The following is a 15,867-nucleotide window of genomic DNA, read 5'->3' on the forward strand; positions in this document are numbered from 1 at the left end:
ACTGTTTTCACTAATACTGTCAAAGCAACGTATCTCTCATCTAGATATACATGAATACATATGCACTTAGTGCTCAAACTCATACTCCTCTATTTTCGTTTCTTTTGCGGAAAAAACAGCAAAACAAAGTATAAAATTCAGCTTAAGTTTTCTTCATCAAAATAGTTCAATAGTTGGTTTTCCTTCTGAAAACCCTCTGCCCAGAAAACCACTTCTGTAGCTAGGATGGATGGGATCAGCCAACACACATCTGCACAATAAGTAAGCAGAAGAAACTCAGCATTTCCAAGGATGTTCCCAGTTCTACATCATGCGAAAAGGAGATTCTGTCCCCAGGTACATATTTTTCATAAATACTGGAACCTAGCATGCAGAAAAAAGTCCACAGGTTCATTGTTTGGTCACAGATGCTCATGAGATATTTTGTAACCAGAGTTGTTCTTATGCCAAAAGCAGTCTACAGGAATCGGGAAATCTTTTTTTTTTTCCTCCTCTCCCCTCCCCGCCCCTGTCAGCTCCTGTGGCAGGCCAGTCTAGGACATCTTTACATATAACTTCTGAACACCAAAATACTGATGAAATTGCCATTAGTAGACCAGACTTAAAGACGATAAATTTTGAAAAGCTTCTTTACTAGTCTACAAATCTCAACATTTAAAATATATGGAAGGTTTCTCCTACTCTCTCTTTGCTTCAAAAACATGCAATGTAATGCTGATAGCCAAGATTGCTACTTTATTTTCCACCAAGCTGCTAAAAATGGCAAAAGATTAAAAATGCAGTTGCTATACAACAGCATTTTTCAGAACTTCCTCAATTTTCAAAGTGTGAAACTGCAATACAAACCCTTGAAAATACCAAAATTTCTTTCCAATAATTCAAGAAGTAAAAAATTTTTTTCAAAAATCTGGACACCATTCATCCCACTGCATTTTGTTGATAAAAGGAAAAAAAAGGCAAATAAATAACAAGTTCAGTATTTAAAGCCCCTAGAACAATCCTATAATTCCGTATGTTTATAAAGAAAAAAGATGAGGCTTTTTTGGGGAGAAAGGGATTAAATAAATTTAACAAAAAATATCCTCCCCCAATTTAATTCTGTTGTCCTGTGTAAGCACAACAGAAAAGGAGACTACTGAAGCAACTGATTTCACAGCATATGACTATGAATGTTTTAATGTTTTCACTCAGCCCAACATTGAAAGATGGGGAAAAAAAAAAATCCAGTGATGAGAACATTTTTTCAGCATATTTCTACCTTGGTTCCTAACTAATATAATATTTTAAGCGAGTTGGTGATTTAATTCTGCAATAAATTTCCTTTCACTAACCTTTATTTTTGCTTCCCTATGATATAAGCTGCTTCTTGCAGACGTTTTCAGGAATTAAAAACGTAACACTTAATGACTTTAAAACTCATAATTCTTCAGTCAGCATGAACATGTCTTTTTGTCTGAAAAAGATTACTCACATACAGAACTTTCCTAATTTACATTCTAATTTACGTTCACATTTTAATTAAACTGTCTACTGTTTGAGCTGCTGCTGAAGAAAGAGGATGTATTACAATGGTCTACATTATTATATACGGCATTATTCAAAAATACTACAAACTAACAAACGTTCATTTGTAGCATGGCGATTACTTAGTGCCCTAAAGTATTGCACTTTAAAAAAAAAAGGTAGCAGTGTAACACGGGATACACACGAAGTGCACCATGACTGATAGCTAAAAAAACAAACAAGGAGAAAACCTTTACTTAAGAAGAACTGAAGTATCACCTGCCCCCCACTGACTCCAGGACTTGAAGTGACAGCCCATTCATCTTCAGGAAAACTCTGAGTCACTATATATGACTTCGGGGGCTGAGACGGCTGGGACCAGCGTGTCTGAGAGACAGAGGGGGTGACTGGCGGGGCAGACTCGGGGGGTTTCAGGGTTCCAGAGCTTGCTTTTTTTGTCTTAAATAGCTCAAATGTGGTAACCTAGGTATGTTTTGTAATGCCATTTTACAGCGGTTTAGGTAAAATGTGAATCTATTTACCAAATTAACAACAATTACAAGGAACTTTCTTCCCAGAAATAATTACGGCTTCTGAGATTTTTAGGCAGATCTTTAATCAAAGCAGTATATACCGATATTAATTTCCACCTAAATTCTCAACACCCTTATACATCTATAGCACATCACGTATACGGAGAACTTCTGCTTGAATAAAATAATTTTAGACATCATTTAATCTCTTTTTCGTAGTCTCATAAGAGGTGAACTTCAGTTCCCCCTTATGCCAGCCCTCTGCTCTCAGGGTTACCAAACTGAGGTTTCCACTACCAGCCTGTTTCCACTCCTTCCATACCCTAGTATTTTCCAAAGGACTTCTACTGAGAGCAAGACCACCCAGCCGGCTTTTGCAGTCTTTCAATCAGCCTTATTTTTAATATGTGTCTGACACTATTGTTTTCTCCTGGGAACATGAAATAGTTTATGCAAGTCATTCAAGAAGAGGAGCAAAACAGGGCTATGATTCCACCTCAGAAAGCTGTAAGTGGCTCCCTCACATGAAATAACATTTGGGTGTTTCAGGCTGACTGGACCCATCTGAGGGCAACAGATTGTCCTGTACTGATCTTTTGTCATTCCCAGCAAAGCCACTAGTTTCTGACAGATCCCCCTAACTAGTCCTCAACCATGGACTGATATTCTGCAGGACACAGTGTCAATCAGATGTTGGGAATTTATTACTGAATATGTCTTTTAAGATTTTACATTACATTTCATACAGTACACTGCAAAACATTTCAAATTAAAGAATTTAGTTCATCTGTACCACATCTCAAAGGGAGTTATTAGATAGGGCATATTCCTTCCCTTGTTTCCTCTTATGCTTGCCATCTCTTGGGGCAGTAACACTGATTAAATAGTCTGCTGTTACGCCTAAGCTCAAAGTCCCATGATTTTCCTGGTTTCCATGAAGTACCTTTTTAAAACTGGATCATGCAAATAGCACTGTGAGAACTCCAAATTTGTTAATGCAAAATACCCTTTAATTTATTTACAGCCAATCAAGTGTTCTTAATATTTATTTTCCTTATTAACTGTTCTCTAGTCAGTCAGTACAACAATTCTTTTTCTCTGGAGATCCGCTATGTCCAGGGAATAGAGTCAAATCTTGATCAGAGACTGCACAAAAATCATCTCAAGTGAACAGTGGGCCTCAGAGACTACACTTCTTTTTAGAGGGGATAGAGAGTAGCACTTACCCTGCTGACTTCTTTAGGAGTCGATTCATCTAAGAGGAAACAAAACAAACAATTAGGCACTCAGGGAAGCTTCTAGACCAAATGAAGAACAAGATACCGCACTTCAAACAATTTTTGCACCTTTGTACAAAACTTTCTTAACATGGCTCAATAAAGTAATTGAAATATCCTGAGACTGGTGTGCATTTACAATCTTTTAAACTTCTAAATCTAAAAATGAATTAAAATTAGGACAAAGTATTCAAGAATTCTGTCCTGATTTAAGAATACAAAATTTCCTACATTTCATAAGTCAATTCACAGGCCAGCTAAGTCAATAAGTCCTATATCATTCTCCTACATTTATATTCCAACTCAGTAAGGCAATTGTTAGTATTGCACAGTCTGAGAAGTAAAGGCCCTTTGCTACCAAATATATGCCACCAATGTCCTACATATACGAGAAAGTTAGCGAGCAGACTTAAGACTTTCTATTCTGAAGATCAAAGATGCTATTCCTGTTGACTTCTTCAGATGGAGAAAAAAAGCCTTGCGACCATAAGAATAGAAGAATATCACTAATGTGATCTGGCATAACACGTTAAAAGCACATAGACTACAAGGTCTTATTTTTTTTATATATATATATATATACACACACGCACACAGAGACTATAATGTTTTGTCATTTCAAATGCAAGCACTCTCATGCATTTTTTGTAATTTAAATATGTAAAAATAAACACAGGTACAATACCAGAGCACTAGCTAAAACATTGAGTAGTATTTCTGAAAATAAAGGGAAAGCAGTTATACAGCAAGAACGCCTCTGCTACAGGAAGAGTTTCCAACTACCAATTCAACCACACCAAAAGCAGCTTAAACACAACCTACAAACCTCCAGTTGGTTAGCTGTTTCTGAAAACATGAAGGGAACTATTTGTAACCTTTTATTTGATAGGAGGAATCAAATTACTATACTTTGGAAATTAATTTTACGTCACCAAATAGATTTAATCTCACAGAGAAAGATCATGTGTTCATATTTGTAGCCCTTAATTTACACATATTTTGATACATCTCTATTGAATGGATTTTCAGATACCTTTGTCAGATACAGACATAGTATCACCTAGGCTGCTTAATAGCAGATACACTACATTTTCTCCAAAATCATCCCCAGGTAAAGGAGGGATCTCAAGGTGCCCCTTGAGAAGGGCACATTTACAAGTATTTCAACGTTATCACCAGCAAAGGCTCTTCATATCTTGCCATTTAAGATGAACTTTTAAACAATACAGCTGGAAAAAAACATTTCTAGAAAACAGATTCAAGACCCAATTTCCAGTGAAAGAACTCTATAATCATACAGAATTCTCCTCAAAATTGAGTGATACCAAGTAAAACAATATATCTCACAACTATGAGTGAATATTACTCTTCTCTTACCCCCAATCAAATGATATATCAGTAATTTACACATGCAGAACACGGACATAAACTTAATTGAGCTATCTAAGATAGTTCTGTTGTTTGCAATGCAATGTATAACACATACTCTGCAATGTTCAGTGATGTTATCTTCCTTGACCAGACGAATCTCCATACCAGTTACAAGAACAGCCAAAGCTAGACCCAAAATCCACCTCCCCTACTACCTGATTTCTGACAGTGAGCAACAGAAGATGTGAATGACGAAAAACCGAGTAATGACATAATGACGCTTTCCCTGGAGTAGACTCTCAATTTTCAGTAACCAATGGATCAAACATTTCTTGAATCAGTGGTGACATTCTTCATTTAAAAGACTACGATGGGGTTTTCTTCCTCACACTTTCGGGGGGTAGGAGGGGTGTTGATTTTGTTTGTTTGTTAAATCTGAGCCACCATCCTTCAGCATTCACAACATTCTCCAAGTTCCACGGTTTAAATACCTATTATGAGAAAAACTATCTCTATTTTATTTTGAACCTGCACATTATGAATTTTACCGATGCCCTCTATTCACCTTATCTATGGAACCCGTGATTCTACAAATCTCTCAAGCAAGCCCTTCTCTGCTTCAAACCCCATCAAAACCTTTCCTTGTTTGAGAGGTCTGGTCTGGTTTGCTGCTGGTGCCAAGCAAGCCACTCAGTGCTGCTGGTCGCTCTCACTGCTCCTACCTCCTCTATCCCACTGCATCCTCCCGGGATGGGAGGTCCAGAACTACAGGCAATACTGCAGCTCAGAAAAACACAGCGGGGACTTACAGAATGACACAAGGATGATTTAGCATCTGTTCTCTATTTGAAAGGAATAATTCCTAATATTTTACCTGTTTCTTGACGGTTACTAAACACTGGGCTAACATTTTCAAACATCTATATTTTGTAATACCAATATGTCTCTCCAGAGCATTAACAACTAATTAAGAGCCCACTATGGTATACGTAAAATTAGAAACACCTCCCCCCATGTAAAGCAGTCAGCATTTATCAGTATTAACTTTGTCAGCTGTTTTACCTCTCAGTTACTCAGTACTTTTAGCACCATGAATAACTTCATACCCTAAAAAAAAAAAATCAATCTCATTTTTCAAATTAACTTCAACCCTGCATCCTCTAACCAAAATCATGTATGTATATGCTGAAAAGCATGGGTAAATCATACCAGTGATCTCCCTCTATTGGAACAAAATGAATTTATTGTAATATATCTAGTAAAAATGACTACCATCACAATCCTATGGCTTTCATGCCATTGCGAAACATAACTGCCACTGCAGTTTCCAATCATAGACAGAGGATAGATTAAATGCATCAAATCTAAAGCTTACTACACAGTATAAAAGTCTACATAATCTCTATTTGAGCCACCATAAAAAAAAGTCAGTGCTCCAATATCAGAAAGAGCAATTAATGACTTCCTATTCTTTGAGATCCTTGACAATGCAATTTCATAGTCTGAGCAAGGTGTTGCAAAAGCCACCAACGCAACATGAAGCTTCCCACACATATATAGCACTCTGCTTTAATTTGTATAACATGAGATACACAGGTGTCACTCCTGCCTTGCAATTCATTGTTAATTCCTTTATTTATAATATTTATATGTATTTATAATAAAGGAATCATTCTTTTATTAAGAAGTTGTATAAATGTAACATATGAAGCCCCCACCCAGGTCTAGGTCCATTTTGCTGGGTACAAGACATGAAAATGGACAGATGGTCATTACACCAAAAAACTTTTGATTTCTTTCTGTGAGGAAATTAAAAGAAAATGCTAGCAGATCAGGAAAGAAAAAATAACACCTATGGTATTCAACAAAGATAAGTATTATGGAACAATTATTAGAGACAATACTTTTTCAGAATAAAGAAGATATAATCAATATGCCATTTTTTCAGAAGAAAGATAAATAAAGTGTTTGGGAAGTCTGGTATTAGAACTCCACAGATAAGGTTTGCAATTCAGGGATTATGAACTGGTGGGAAAAACGGAAGATATTTTTAGGGGAAGGAGGAAAGCAACAGATGAGCGGGAGAAGGGAAAAAATAGCATCAAATAGTCTGTTAATATATCTAGATGCAAATTACTACACAATGAGCTAGAAAATAATTTTCCATATCGGAAGAAACCAAAAGCCTAACAAGACAGCTTTTTTTTTTCCCAAGAGTAAAGGAACAAATGTAACCCCGTGAACCTGGAGTGAATCACATTGCTTTTCTGGAGGTGCAGTCTTTAAAGCCCAGGTACATGCCGAGCGATAGGATGCACGTGCACCTCAGTGCTGGTACCACTTTGCTGTGGCTTTATCCATACCACAGAGTACGATACTTCCCTTACGCCTTAGTTTCTGTGAGCTAAATACAGAGAAAATCATTGGAACAGCAGCTTTTGCCACAAATTATTTTAATAGCCAAAATACAGGATTAGTTAATATATGAAAGTAACAGGGGGCTGATGAAAAATACTCTCAATTTGCATACTATTGTTTATTTAAAAGCCATGAATTCTGTTTGTTTAAAAGGTACAAACACACCAATCTCTTGTTTGTAAATCAAGTTCCATCCCCGTAAAATATGAAGCTTTTAAAGAAACAGATTAACCATTAAAATAAACTCAGAGACATTAAGTACATCAATAAATAGCAGCTTGCTATAGAGTTAAATCTCGCAGAAAAATTCTGTGCTTGAATATAAAGGTCCCCATTTACTATGGCATGTTGCTTGGGAAAACAGCCAGATAGGGGAAAGCGTTTTATTAGTGTCTGCACTGAGGGAAATAAAAACCCTGGGAGAAAGCAAGTGTTTGTGAAAGAGATCACACAAATGCTCCAGCCACTAGAAACTTTTCAGTTGGACTTCCCTTTTTCTTTAGACATCAAATACCATCAACCATGATACATGAATAAGTGCCACCCTCTCAATCCCATTTGTTGGTAGTATTGCCGTTCAAAGAATGTAGAAGGATCATGTCAATTTTTTGTGATACCTGACATAATTATTAACACAGAGTAGTACAAGAAGCATGTATGATTTAGTTTCGGCACTCTGAATATACCAACATTGTTCTTAAAAGTTTCAAAAATAAAGTGATGAACTCTTGAAAAGAAATCATTATACACGCATACATTAACTCAGCTGTACTGCTCAATCGAGGCTGTTGCAAGCTGTATTTTTAACACCATGATTCTCAATGTGGCCTGATGCACGGCGAGGTAGGTAGTCAGCAGCAGTGCGATGGGAGCAGCTCAGAGAGCACACGACCCGAGCAAGAGGTGATTTTGTCCTCCAGAAGCACTAGGCACGCATCAGTAATCTAGCAGAACACTCTGGTTTAGCTGATGCTATAAAGTCTGTTATATGTTATATATGTTAACATTAACAAAATGTTAATGTCTTATTAATTTGAGCATAAACACATACTGATACCACAACTGGAAAACCAGGAAACTGTGGGGAACAGAACGAAATTTCAAGGGCTTCCCCACCTCCGTACACCAAGTTTGCAGACCAAAACCCTTGCACCAGCAATAATGTTCTTCTACCCCGCAGTGAGCTGGTTCAGCCCACTAACTGTGCAGAAAATGGTTCACTTTCTAAATTTTAAAAACCAGGTAACTATCTTAGACCACAAGAATAAAGTTACACGTGGTTTTATCTCGACAACTTTGCAAACATTACTATTTAAAAAGCTCTCTTCAGAGGTTAGTGACATCAGAAGGAGGCATGGAAGAACGAGAAGAGTTCCGTGATAAGACTTGGGTTTTAAGAACAAAATTACAATTTAACAGACTTTAATACCTCAGCTTTACTACCTGTACAATTCTAATTAACAACTGCACAGCACACTACAAATATGCATACTAATTGGTATGGTAATTAAAGACAACATCCATCTGGGAAAGCTTCCATACTAAACCAAGACAAGCAAGATAGGAAGAAGCAGAAAACAAGAAAGGGAACAGACAGCAATAATTCTAATGCCTAGTTAGTTTTATCACAGGAACTCTTTCGGAAAAACAATATCGCACTTTCTCCCTGGTCTTATGCTGTTCTTTTTTCTGAGTAGTTAAATACTACTGCTGGTCCACCATTGTTGTTGATGACAGCAAACAAATGCTTAGGATTAATTCTGTTTCCGAGATCCCAGATAGCTGTACAGTCACATTTTCCCAAGGAATGTTTTCCCACACAGCAGATGTCAGATTGACCTAATAATTTTTCTTTTCAAAATTTGCTTTAGGCTCCTTTTCCTTCAGCTAATAAGACACAAGTTGTTTGGAATGCAATTAGACCAGCATAAATATCTTTGCGGCTTTTTTTCCCTTGAGAAGTGTCATATACCCACATGTCAATAGAAATTCCACATCAATAACTGTAGATTAGTTAAAGACTGATCTCACCACCATGACATAAAGTTTACCAGCTTTAATTTATTTCTGTGGTAGAATGGCATCAATCAGATAGGTTGGTCAGTCTATTTTAATTGCAATTTGCATCCTTGTTCGAGATGCTCTGCATCCTTATTTCAGACACCTTGCATCTGGCAGCTTATGCCTCCACTGAATTTGTAAGATCTTTCAAAGACACCTTAGCTGAAGGTGAGTTTCCTAAAGCAGCAACTATCACACATGTATAACAGCAATGCTAAAGCTGTCATTCAAAAATCTTCTTCCTTCTTAATGTACAGTCTCACTGAGAGCACCTGAACAGCTCTCCTGACTTTCAACTGTCTGGATTTATTTCACAATTCAGAAGCACTTGTAATGTTACTTCATAGAAAAATAACTTAGTTTGTTTAGACATAGATTTAGACATTGAAAGGGAATATTCAGCAGTATTGATCCCTGGTGGCACACTAGGTTTCTTTCCTTGAAGCAGGACGAAACATGAATCCTAGCTTTCTTCCATCAACAGTGAGATCCACATTTTTAAAAGTTCCTGAAAAAGGATGCTCAGTTCTTCCTCTTCTTAAACAACAAAGTAACATGGATCAGAAAATAAGTCCTGAACCAAGACTTCATTGCAGATGGTAAGCAGAGAAACATATTGTCTGCCAGGTGTCCTAAAATTTTTATACACTCCTTTGCATATAAGCAAACAGGGCACTACACAAAATAGGAGCCAGGAAACACTGCGTTTGACTTCATTAGAGACACCTAAATGTTTGGAAGCTCATTGGTTTTTTTTCTATGGTCTTAGCCCGCACAAAACTGATGAAAAATTTGGAGCAATTTTGCAGGACAACCTATTCTAGCCAGAAAATTTCCAGAAGGGACCCTCTGAAAGTATCACCAGCCCTTGTGAGAACAGAAAGGCGTATGGAAGATCCAGATTTTGCTCTTGTTTCTGAAATTGCTTAGCAGTACAACGCATACTGATAGTAGCTCCGCACTTTCCATATCCATGGACAAAAAACTCTCAACTGTATACTTGATGTGACAATTTAGGCTAATCTAAGCAGGCTATTGCCACAAAACTATGACCAAGAAAATTGCTTTATAATTAACATAGACTTACCTTCTCACTTCTGTTTAAATAGCAGGATGATGGATGTGCCTCTGAACTTGTGGAATGATATCTTCCCCACATCAGCTAAAAGTTTCATAAATTCTGTAAAGTCTCTAGAGTTGAACACACCTCAGCAAAAATCACATCGGAACCTGGTCTCTGACCAGTAGGAAGAAACTTAATAGTTTCCAGCAGCGAATGTACTTCACCAAGAAAGTCTACAATTGTGTTTTATGGTAATTAGCTTATGACTTCATATCCTATTCAACATGACTGTTAAATGAAGAGAGTGTTAAATTGGTTAGCTTATCTACCTTATCAGTCAACGAGGTGCAATCATCGTTTATTACCTGAATACAGCCACTAGACAACGGGCTGAAGAGCATGTATAACAACTTGTCGGTTTTTTTCATACTTACCTGTTTACAGCTACACCTTTTTGCCTATATCTACCACGTTCTTGCTTGACACTCAGTTCTGTTTGGCATTCACTGCACTAGCTATTGTAGGCAGCTTTCTTTAAAATTGATTACAGGTCTTGCAAACACGTTTGGTGAAGGAAGTCCCTCATCCAGTAGTAATACAATTTCAGTATCACTCTTGTTATATCAAACTTGATTTTCTCCTATTTATTGGTCCCAGAATCCTGCTGTTGCCAAGTATAAGGTATCCTTAAAGTTTGCTGCAATTGATGTATTTCAGAAACAGCATTAACACTACTAAGCTGTTCTCTCAGCACCGAATAAAGCTGTTTCCTCACTTTTGAATGTGTTTCAAATATACTGTACAAAGATTGAAGTTTTATTGTGTTCAGCAGGTGTTTTCAACGTGAAGGAAAAAATTACATCACTGTTGGCTCAAATACTACTCAGACACATACCTTAAGCAATTCCATTGAAATCAACAGAACTGCTACAGCATGCATTGGAAACCAGAAATACTTTTACGTATTAAATGTCACGGCATTCCTGTTATGTATAGCGATCCAGAGCTGAAGGAGATCATTGCAAGAGAACGCTACTCAAAGCAGGTCCTACAAAGCTCCAACAATCTGAGAAAGCCACATTGGACCTTGTCCATTGCAAGACATTTGGATATTTTAAAAACATGTATTATTATGCATACTCTGTGGACCCTGTGGGCCTCTTGGGTTTGGCTTGTTCACTCCTAGTCCATGAATAACCTCATCCTGACTGACAAGCTGTCTGGAGGATTTTAAGAAACGGCACTTCCTCCTCCTTCCCCAACATCTGTCTACAGCCCATCCTCCACCCTCAACCCTCCGAGGCAAGGGATGGGATCACAGAGTGCGCAGAGCTCAGTGCCATGAAGCTCCCATCCCTGGCATGGAGTGAGGCTTCAAAGGTTTGTTGGCCCAAACAGGCCAAGAAATTTCAGCAGGTTCTCAGCTTCTGGAGTAGGAAATACTGCATGTGGCTCAGTGACAGCAAGAGAATATAATAATCTTACACTTGTTGGGAAAAATGTTATCTTACACCTACCTTGGGGAAAAAGAGCGTCGGATACCAACATTTTTACTACATTTTTTCTCTTTAATTCTTTCTGTTTAGTTCTCATCCCTACCTTTTTATTTACCGTATTCTCACCTCTTTCTGTTTAGAAACATATAGGATTTTTTTAGGGAAAAATATATCCATGTAATAAAATTGTGAGCTATCACACTCTTATGAAGTTGTTTAAAATTTTCAGATTCCAGTGTCTATTTGCTACAGAGAATCTAAAGTAGAACAAGAAGTTTTGCGGCCTGCCTGATTTTCTTGTTTCTGTGTCTCTGACTACATTGAAAACAAATGTCATGTTACTGAACTTTGCAGTAAAATCCTCCACATCTGCAGAAAAATCAAGACTGAGCAGTTTTCTTCTCTTTAGACCAGCTGACAAAAGAAACAAAAGAAAATGCCCCAGAGGAAAAGTTTGCTAACGTCAACAAGGGTAAGGGATCATTAGAGCTTGAGATGATAGGTTACCACATGGGAGGGTGTACTGATCCGGTGTGAAACATATTTACGTCAAGGGAATCATTTCAATCCCTCTGAAGAAACCCTACTGTAACTACAACATACGTACATTTATATTAGAGATGTATTTTATTTATTTTACCCTGGAGACTGAAAACGGAGAAACTGAGAAAATGTTCAAATTGATCTGGATAACACTGAAGAAGAAAAAGTGACAGAATAAAATTTACAAATTAAGCCTTTTTGCTTTTAGGATATTTTAGCTGATTTGTTTGGAATCATAATCAAGCCCTCAGTGATTGTGTGTTGAGTGTTACAGAATAATGATGTGCAGATAATTCAGGACTTTGGAGTCTTTGAAAAATGACATGTTATACTAACACGATAAACAGATCGAAACCAAGAGAAGACTGAACTATTTACTACTTCTCAGTACTACCACCATGAGTGAAACATTTTGCTTGCAAGGAGCAGACTGTTAGAATAAAAAAAAAAAAAATTATAACTTCAGTGAGTGTAAAGGAACAGAATATGTAACTACAAAATTACAGATAGCTCTCTATGAAAGATAATGACAGTACCATCTGAATTTCTAAACTAGACAGTTTTACTGTAAAAAGATTTATAATGACAGATAATTATAATCCATACGAATTATACAAGAAAAAATAAAAAAATAATAACAAAATTTATCTCTTTGGCTGCTGTACAACAAAAAAAAAATTCAAGACGTTGGGAGTTCAGTATTCTTATACTGGCATTTCAACAAATGCAAAATTTTAACTCTCCCTAGTAGCAGGTACAGTATTAAAGATACTAGGTCAGACTTAGAAAAGCTTTCAGGCAGCAATACATGCACTAGAATTTCCAAAAATCTCTAAACAAGTCAGGCACCCAATTCCTTGAAATGAAAAGTAGTTAAGTACCCCAAACTATGAGTAGGCATGATGATTTACCACAACTCAAGTAAGAATGATAATTCACTAAGTTGTGGGGACTCAGCCACTTGTGACCCTATAGCATCACCTTAAGGCTCTGCACTATGTAATGAATCTCTGATTTAATGCCTGAAATAATTGATGAAGGTTATAACATTGGACAGTGAGCTTACTGAAAAGCAACATAAAAAGTGTGACACCTACCAGTTGTTCCTGGCTGAAAACAAGAATGTTCCAAATGAAACTCTGCTAATATACCTCCAATTGGTCTTGTGTAAACCTCGAGGACACACTGTGACAGCCAACATCAGACACTTCAGCACCGGAACACATTGTAAAGTCATGGCACCTAACAGTCCACATACATCAGGAGTTATGGTCATCGAATACCTTGGCACATCAGCATCCAGATTACTCAGTCCCTTTATCCACGGTGGCTCTCTAAGAGATTCCACAAAGATCGACAGGCAGAAGCCAGTTCTCAGTGGACTGACGATTTTCTCATTTTTGAATATACCTACCAGCACATCCTCACGCTCCACTATGCTAACAAATCTACTGCATACCAACTTTAAGTACAGAAACTTTGACACAGGCTTCAAACAGAGGGTTGGCTGTACTATCAGGCATGGGTTGCCCCGATGTAAGGGTCTAGCTGACCGAAACATTCAACCACAAGCAAGGGACGTAAATCACAGTACCTCTGTAGCTGGGAACATGAGAAAGACTTGGTGACAGAAAGCATCACCTTTTTAGAGGTTGCAAGGCAAACAGGCCTCAGACACACACACACACACACACACAGAGAACAGATTACACTAGCAGTTTCAGAAGGAATTCTTTGCTCACAGCCCACCTGACAGAGATCAAGGAACAAGGAAAAAAAATTGTAGCAACATCCAAAAGAAAACGGCAAATACAGATGTACAAGCTTAGAGTGAATGAAGAACTCAATGTGTTCATGCAAGACAAAATTACTTTCATGTGCTTTTTTATTTAACTAACAAAATCCAATGCAGATGGTAAATTAATTGAAATACTAATAAGAACTCAGGAAATATATAAAGAAATCAGCTGGGAAGCTAATAAACTATATCTAACACAGCAGTAAGAGAGAGTGGAAGTACCACTTCTGTCGGTGGAATAAAGGGAACCAGAGCCAACCGTACCTCTTCAGCATGGCTGAAGTTGCCACCTGCTGGGATAAGGAGCTGTGTCTATCTCCCAAATTGTCAATCTAAGAGAACTACTAATGATCACACACTGAGAGCAGGCAACCAAGCGAGAAATCTATTCCTGCAAGTATGAAAATGGTAATTCATAATCTAAGTCCCTTCTCCCCATGCCTTCAAAATAGTTTTGAAACAGTCACGATTGAGGAATCTCGTATTTTGTCAGTTACACCATCATTCTTCCCAACTTCCTTCATCAGGCCTACCGTATAGTTCTGTCAACACCAACATGAGCTTCTTACATGAACAAGCGCCACACAACTACCTGGAAGAGGAATTTGGAGAAACAATCCCATGACGCAACTGCTCCTTAGACGCTTTCTTTATATTCTGCATCTACCTGGTTAAGGAACACCAGAGCTGCGTTAGTTAACCCGTTTGGGTCTCACATCCACATAGGCATACATATAAGGCCATATGATTTTCACAAGCAATAAATGGCCAGCAGCACTAATTCATTCAGGAGCTACTAGGGACTTGACCATTACTAAACATCAGGCCACTTGTTTTGACACCTAATTGCAGGAGTGAGATTAAGTTACAAAACAGTACACGAAAGAGAACAGCCTAATAACTACATAATAAGCTGGTGGTTCAAAAGACAAACATTAACATAATTATCATAGAATCATAGAATAGTTTGAGTTGGAAGGGACCTTTAAAGGTCATCTAGTGCAACCCCCCTGCAATAAGCAGGGACATCTTACAATAGAATAGAATAGTTTGGGTTGGAAGAGACCTTTAGAAGTCATCTAGTCCAACCCCCCTGCCATGGGCAGGGACATCTTCAACTAGATCAGGTTGCTCAGAGCCCCGTCCAACCTGACCTTGAATGTTTCCAGGGATGAGGCATCTATTGCCTCTCTATGTTCCTGTGTTTCACCACCTTCATTGTAAAAAATTTCTTCCTTATATCTAGTCTAAATCTACCCTCTTTTAGTTCAAAACCATTCCCCCTTGTCCCGTTGCAACAGGGCCTGCTAAAAAGTTTGTCCCCCCCTTTCTTATGGGACCCCTTTGAGTACTGAAATAAAGCAAGACTGAAAGTGGAAAGAAGAGCCAAAGAAAAGAGCTTCAAAACAGAGTTTCCAAAGGAGCAGACGCAGGGAGAGAGGGACAGAGATGCCAGGATAAGTAAGAAGCTTGGACAAAGACGTCAGATGCTACTAACTGTGATGTACTTTACTGACTTCTCTAGGATTACTTTACTTTCTGCCATGGTAGAAAACAAGTTCTACTAAAAAGAAAAAATAATACTGTTTATTACTGATCAAAAAACCAAACTGTATCTAAAGCAAATCATACATGTAATTCCCAAATTAAGATTTACGCAAAAACGAATCCTTTTGTTTGCAATATTGTTCACTGCCACTGTTAAAGAAAAAAGTGGAAACTTAAATCTTAAGCTTTAAAAATACAGCTGTCAAGAAAAAAAGGCAGTTGCTTCAATGTGCTTTGCTATTTTCCATCAAGTGAA

General features: G+C 37.6%; 1 protein-coding gene across 1 annotated transcript in view; it reads right to left on the minus strand.

Annotated features, from left to right (window-relative positions):
- The window catches only part of PDE10A (phosphodiesterase 10A), a 190,354-nt gene that overhangs the window by 72,872 nt on the left and 101,615 nt on the right, over positions 1-15,867 (minus strand). Inside the window, exon 3 of the mRNA XM_075146315.1 lies at positions 3,263-3,291. Coding sequence (XP_075002416.1) covers positions 3,263-3,291 — 29 coding nt within the window. The remainder of the gene's footprint in view (positions 1-3,262; positions 3,292-15,867) is intronic.

This window comes from Calonectris borealis, chromosome 3 (genome assembly GCF_964195595.1).
Source record: "Calonectris borealis chromosome 3, bCalBor7.hap1.2, whole genome shotgun sequence".
Classification (NCBI taxonomy): domain Eukaryota; kingdom Metazoa; phylum Chordata; class Aves; order Procellariiformes; family Procellariidae; genus Calonectris; species Calonectris borealis.